The sequence below is a fragment of the Mus musculus genome, chromosome 13 (assembly GCF_000001635.26).
Source record: "Mus musculus strain C57BL/6J chromosome 13, GRCm38.p6 C57BL/6J".
Lineage (NCBI taxonomy): Eukaryota > Metazoa > Chordata > Mammalia > Rodentia > Muridae > Mus > Mus musculus.
The window spans coordinates 59816893-59823375 of record NC_000079.6 but is presented as its reverse complement, the minus strand read 5'-3'; the positions used below and the strand labels follow the sequence as shown (position 1 = coordinate 59823375).

Here is a 6483-nt window from a genome sequence, read left to right as displayed (position 1 = left end):
CAGAGGGGCGTCGGGGGAACCCGAAAGCACTGGGCGACGGATCTCGCAGGTAGCTAGGGAGCAACCCCGGACCTCTGCGCCCGCACCCGCGGCGCGCCCCCGGCGCTGGGAGGAACCTGGGCGGCGCGCGCTTCCGGTGCGCGCTTCCGGCCAGCCGCGGAGCGCGGGGCGGGGACACCGCAGTCTTCCAATCGCGCACAATGAGACGGCGCTGAGCGCCGGAAGTGGGGCTGAAGGAAAACACGGTGAGGAGCCGGGCCCGGACAGGAAGCGGCGGGGGACCGCAGCGGCGCTGGTGAGTGCTCCGGGGCGCCGTCTCGTCGCGTCCCTCCGGGACTCGCCTCCGGGCTGGGCCCGTGGGTTCCCCCCGCCCCCAGAAGCGTATCTGCCCGGCCCCGAGGTACGTTGGCGCCGTCCTTCTCCGGCCGCCTCGGCCCGGCTGTGCGCCCGGAGCCCTCGGGTTCGAGTCCGCGTCTTCACTTTGTGTCGGGGCTCCGGCCCTGGTCCGGGGAACCCCGGAACCCTGTCAATGGCCGGGCGCTTCCTGCTTCCTATTCCCCACGGCGGCTTCGTGGCCAGTAGCGCGGAACCGCCTCCTCCTTCGCCTGGGGACTCCGCTGGTGGAAACTGAGGCACACAGGGGTGGGGCAGCCGAATGGGGAAGGAAAAGGAGTGTCATCCTGCGGAGGATTGTGGTTGGTGACGAAACTGGACTTGTCTGGGGCTGGGGACTGAGAAGTCGGGTAAGTCAGCTGGCGTTGTCCCTTGGTCGGAAGCCTGGACCCTTAGAGCGGTACCTTAGTGGGAAGTGCTGTCCCTTCGCCCAGCGGTCGCGCCGGGTTGAAAAGCGAAGCTTAGAGTGGGGGCTGATCGAAACTGAAATCTGCTCACATAGTTTCGGCTACTTTGATACCTAAAAGTAATTGCCAACTTTAAAAAAAAGAAATAGATTTGGGAGTTTTGTAACAGTGTTGACTTAGGATGTTTACTTTGAAGAGAGGTGCTTTCGTTACATAGAAGTTACTTCTTTAGTTTCTGAGACTATAGAAGTGTCTTCAGATTTAGTCTTTGTATTAAATAAGGACCAGTTTTTATGAACACTGTAACTTCTGGAATGCATTAATTATTAGGAATGTGGTAACAATTTAATTTTTAAATGGGGGAAGATAAAGGCTTCAGGGCACCCGTGTGTTACTTTGAGTATTTGGTATGATATTATTTTACAATTTTGTTTTGTTCCCCCCTCCCCCAATGCCTTCTTTCAGGTACAAAGTAAGAAAGTTGAAGTCAAAGACCATGGGAGATACAGCAAAACCTTACTTTGTGAAGCGCACTAAAGACCGTGGAATTATTGATGATGATGATTTCAGAAGGGGCCATCCCCAACAAGATTATTTAATAATGGATGATTATGCTAAAGGCCATAGCAGTAAAATGGAAAAGGGCCTTCCAAAAAAGAAGATATCACCCGGGAACTATGGGAACACCCCCAGGAAAGGACTGTATGGGGTTTCCAGCAATCCATATGCATTTAAAAACCCAATTTACAGTCAGCCTGCTTGGATGAATGATAACCACAAAGATCAAAATAAAAAATGGCTATCTGATGAACTCGCTGGTAATGCAGACAGCTGGAGAGAGTTCAAGCCCGGACCTAGGATTCCTGTCATAAGCCGCTCAAGGAAGGAATCCTTTCAGGAAAGTGACGATGCCTACAGGTGGCAGGAGGGGAGAGGCTGCAGAGCTGTGAGAAGGCTGTTTCAGAAAGACCTCAGCAGCCTAGAAGCCATGTCAGAAATGGAAGCAGGAAGTCCTGGTATGCCTCAAGTCTCTAGACTGTGTGTCTGTGCTATTTTCTTCATCCAAATAAGTGTTGTTCTTTTCAGTCATGAGCCCTTTAATGTGAGTGTGTTAGTGTTTGCAGTATAATTGCGCAGCCTCAACATATTTCATGCATTGGACCATCACAAGCTCCAAGGCAGGTGCAGTACTGTCCCCTAAAAACTAAGCAGAAAAGCCAGGCTCATTTTACTTTAGTAAACACCTTATGGGAGAGGAGGAGGGTGGCCACTTAACCTCAGAGATCATACTCTAATTTCCATAGTCGGCATTATTTTTGTGTACATGATTTTAATTTTAAAATAGGTTCAACATGCACATGACAGTATAAAACTGAAAATATTTACTGTTAAGACAGAGTATAGGCTGTGTATATTACAAAGAGGGAGGGAGGCAGGAGGGATGGAGAGAAGTAGTGACAGGGAAAGAGGAAGTTGTGGGGGAAAAAAGAAACCAAGTTTCCGTTTAACCAAACTAACTGGCACAGGACCCCGAGTAGTTGGAATACAAGCTTGACAACAAAATTTGGGAAATAGAAATTTAGAGAATCGTAATGCAGAGAAAAGCAGTGCTGTTCCCTTTCAGAAGAATCAAAATCTGCTGCTGCTTCATGTAGTCAGGGCTAGCCTTAACTAGATTCACTTGCTTGGACCTCCCAGTGCTAAAACTTCATTTCTAATACATTTTTTAATATTGATACAAAGTGATTGTATTTTTCCAAAATGTGCACATAGATGTTGTAATAACAATTATTTGAAAAAAACAGGAAAAAGTTATTTCTATCTAGTCAGTATATTTGCTGAAGTGAAATAAAGTCGTGAGTTGGATGGAAAGCATGAAAACTGTTTATAGTATGAAATTAGACTTGGAAAAATTGCCCCCTTTTGGAGACAGTGTCTCACTGTGTGGTGCCCTGGTGTGGAATTTGCTCTGTAGACCAGACTGGCTTCACAGTGATCCTTAATGCTTTTTCTTCTGAATTAAGGTTTAAAAGGACCCTGTCTCAAAAGAAAATAAATAAAATAAAATGAACCGTAGCTTTACAAATCTTTGAGCTCGGCAGACTAGAAAGGCTGTTGTGTGGGATTCTGGGGTGATGTGGAGCCACATTTTTGTGAGTTGGGCAGCTGCAGTTTGGAGAGGATGCAATTGTCCAGACTTATTTATGCAGTGCTGGATGGGAGAGTGGGACAGAAATCGAAACTGAAATTGGGGATGCATCCTGTCACCCTGGCCATTACCTCAGTCTGCAGGACCTGGCATCCTGACAAGGGAACAGTGTTCATTGGTGGTTTCTGGGCTTTGGATTTCTCTATTACTTCTTAACGTTTTATGCAGACCTTAAGTGTTTCTATTATGGCATTCATGTAGGTGTGGACATTGTTACCTATATTTGTCTTATGGAAATAAAAAATTAAGATATGTGTGTGTTACATGCCTGCAACCCAGAAAGAACTAGGGAGGTTAAGGCGGGAGGGTGGAAGGTTTGAGGGCAGCCTAGACTACCTAGCAAGTCATTCAGGAGGTGGAGCAGGAGGGTCAGGAGAGCTCCCTAGTGAGCTCTCAGCCAGTCTGGATTTTGTGAATAAAACAAAACAAAAATTAAAAAAAAGAAAGGGGGAAGGGGGGTACTGACCTAACTAAGTGGCTGGGGTACTTTAAATGGTACTTTTAAGATAAGGTGTAAGCCAGGCTGAGAGGTACACCGTTAGTCCCAGAGTGCAAGAGGCAGAGACCGACAGACAGACTTGTGGATTTGAGGCCAACCTGGTCTACTTAGAGATTTCCAGGCTAACCAGGGCTACTTAATGAGACCTTGTCTAAAATCACCACTACTAGTATAATAATGAATTATAGATCAATGTTTTACAGCTAGAAGTATTAAAGGAACCAGTTGTAGAGCAAAAACCTCTTCTACATGTTCTTCCTCAGTTTTAGGAATGACTGGAAAGGTGTCTCAGCAGGAAGTACATTGGCTCTGTGTTTACACTTAATATTTCTGTATAGAGCAGAGTTTCAGGTTGCCAAATGAAGAAATTGATAGTATCCCTTGAAAATCATTATAAAGGAAACCTTAAGATTTTGTATAAGATTGCATACAATAGAGAGGAGTTTAATTTGATGTGTAAATTTGCAGTGCGTGGAAATGGCTCTAAGAAAAATCATTAAAGGGAATAAAATATCTTAATTTTTTCCCCTTGGGACAGGGTCTCATTGTGTAGCTCTGGTGGGCCTCAAATTCTGCATGTCGATGAGGTCACCTCACACCCTGAGTTTCCTCTGCTTCTGCCTCTCTTGTTCTGGGAGTAAAGGGTGCATTACCCTGGCCTGCGATAATAAGTATCACTCAAACTGAGAAGATGTGATAAAATTATATTAAAGTTGATTTTTAAAGCTTTTAAAAGACGGTTTTGTTTTTCTTTTTTTCATTTTGGCATTATTGTCCCTCCCTCAACCCTCAAATGTCCAAGGTTGTAGGTGTAAAGTCTTGGGGGCAATGTCATTAATAGGCTGGCAGGAAATGTCCATTCAAATGTCCTCTGTGACTGGAGTGATGTTCTATTTGCAAATAAGATGTGAGGACTTGGAACACTCACAGCTGAGGGCATGATAGCCCATGTCAGTAGTTAGGGGACCTTCTTGGGCTGTTTTGCTGTCCAAGAGCTGCTCCAGTGAGCTTTTTTCCCAACTTGTCCCTGCAGGCCTTGACAGCCCTGCCTTTCCTTAAGTGTGCCACAGGGGGCTGTTCAGGGATTTCTCCTCACTTTGCATCCTGGACAGAACAAGGCTGTGGTACCTGCCATATCTTAAACTGCATTTTACATCTTTATTTTGCCTTGGCCTTGTACCCTTAGACAAGTTACTTTGTTCTCCGAGAGTGGGGTCAACCTCAGCATTGATGTGGGAAGTGCTACAGGGATCGGAGGAGGTGGGGCACATAAAAGCATTGCCTTTCTTCTGCTATGGAATCGGGTGGCAGTGCTTCCTGTCACTTCCTGTCACTCAGCACTTTGTCCAGCACTCCCTCCCCAAAAGTCACAGTGCTCTCCATCCTCTTACCTCATTGCCCCAGTGCTGTGGCAATAGTGCTGTACTAGTCACAGCAGTTGATTGCTAGTGTTTGAAGGGGGTTTCAACAAGCTGAGGATCGGTCTTAGTGCCAGTGTGCATGATGGGAACAGTCTGCCATTTAGCTAAGTTCTCCGTCTGGCAATGCAGTCTTTATTTTTGTAAGAATTTATTTACTTATTACCTATCTGTTTATTGTTTTTACGTGTACGTACATATGTACCTGCATGGATGCGTCTGTGCACCATCTGTGTGTAGAAGCCTATGGTGGCCAGAAGAGAACATCAAATCTCCTGGAACTCAAGTTTACAGATGGTTGTGAGCCTTCTTACCTGCTGAGCCATCTCTCTAGCCCCCACAGTAGCACTCTGTAGAACTTGGAGTCCTGTACTTCCTTTTCTACCCAGAATTCTTTCCTGCAATTAGCCAATACATTGCAGTTGCTAAGTCACGAGTCCCTCCGAAAGCTGGAGAGAGATTGCCTTATGCAAGACTTCTTCAAATCCTTAATTTATGGAAAGCCAATGAAGACAGTCCCATTTGTGTTTAATAAGAATTGTTAAAATGTTTTACTGCTTTGATTTTTGTGGGCATGTGCATGTGTGGGTGCCTGCATAACAGAACTCAGGTCCTCTGCAGGAGCTCCTTCCACTGAGCCATCTCTTCATCTCCTTCATCAGAATTTTAGCTTGGAAATAAATATCATTTAAGCCCAGCATTACAATTAGCTTCCAGTGTCTTTAGAACCCAACTGGAGTGTCAAGGCTGCTCACCACGGTTTTTAAAGTTTAGTCTCAAAATTGTTATATGCTTCATCGTTTGAAACGTTGTTAGCTTGAGTTTATTCAGTCGTTCTGCAGATTGTAGAACTAATGGGGTTCATGATACATTTATTTAGGGTAGACTCTGGCTTTAACTGCCAGTTGTGTTTCCTGTGCTCAGCCTGTCACTGATATGAGGCAAAAGCTAAAGTGGGGAGCTGTGTGTGCTCAGTAAGTAAACTTTAGCTTGAAGATTTTCCTCTTACTGAAGGAACCTGAATTTGTAGCTGAATGATTTTTTTGAACCATATAAGAAAATGATCACAGTTTCCAAGTTCTCTGGGTACATACAATATTGTCCATTTTTCCTGACTCGGGTTCTTTAAAAGAAAATAAAAAATTAGATATGAATATTTTCTATTAAAACACAGGTGTGTTTACAGTTTGGTTGGCAGTATCATGTATGCCCCATATACATCAAGTGGCTTAGAAGTACAGTTACAAGTACAGCCTTTAGTGAGAGCTTTCTGCTGTTGCATGAATGCTCAGCAGTATAGTATGGGAGGAGATAAAAATCAAATCCTGTGGAAAATAGGATCCTTTTTAATTGCAGTGGTTTCTGTGGATTGGTGAATGGAGAGCTGTCTCCCTCTTTGTTCAGTGTTCAGGTATCACTTACTATCATTGAAATAAGTTCACATGGGCTTGGGGTAGAGCTCAGGGCCTAGCACTCGCCAGCATGGATGAGGACCTGGGTTCAATACCTAGTACTATGCCTAAGTAAATGGATGTATAGGAAGAAAGTTATAATACT

At 45.0% G+C, this 6483-nt stretch overlaps 1 protein-coding gene across 10 annotated transcripts in view; it reads left to right on the top strand.

The window, feature by feature from the left end:
* The first annotated feature begins 206 nt into the window (after window positions 1-206).
* The window catches only part of Tut7 (terminal uridylyl transferase 7), a 51294-nt gene continuing 45017 nt past the window's right edge, over window positions 207-6483 (top strand). For 4 of the 10 annotated variants that reach the window (XR_003950441.1, XM_006517209.2, XM_006517207.2 and 1 more), the window contains exons 1-2: window positions 273-743; window positions 1266-1816. Coding sequence is in view for 7 of the 10 variants with exons in the window: in XM_006517209.2 (XP_006517272.1) it covers window positions 1297-1816 (520 nt within the window). In the remaining 3 variants the exon portion in view is untranslated. Of the gene's footprint in view, window positions 744-1265; window positions 1817-6483 lie in introns of all 10 variants that reach the window. The other 6 variants (NM_001373963.1, NM_001373964.1, XR_003950443.1 and 3 more) reach the window with 5 other exon arrangements.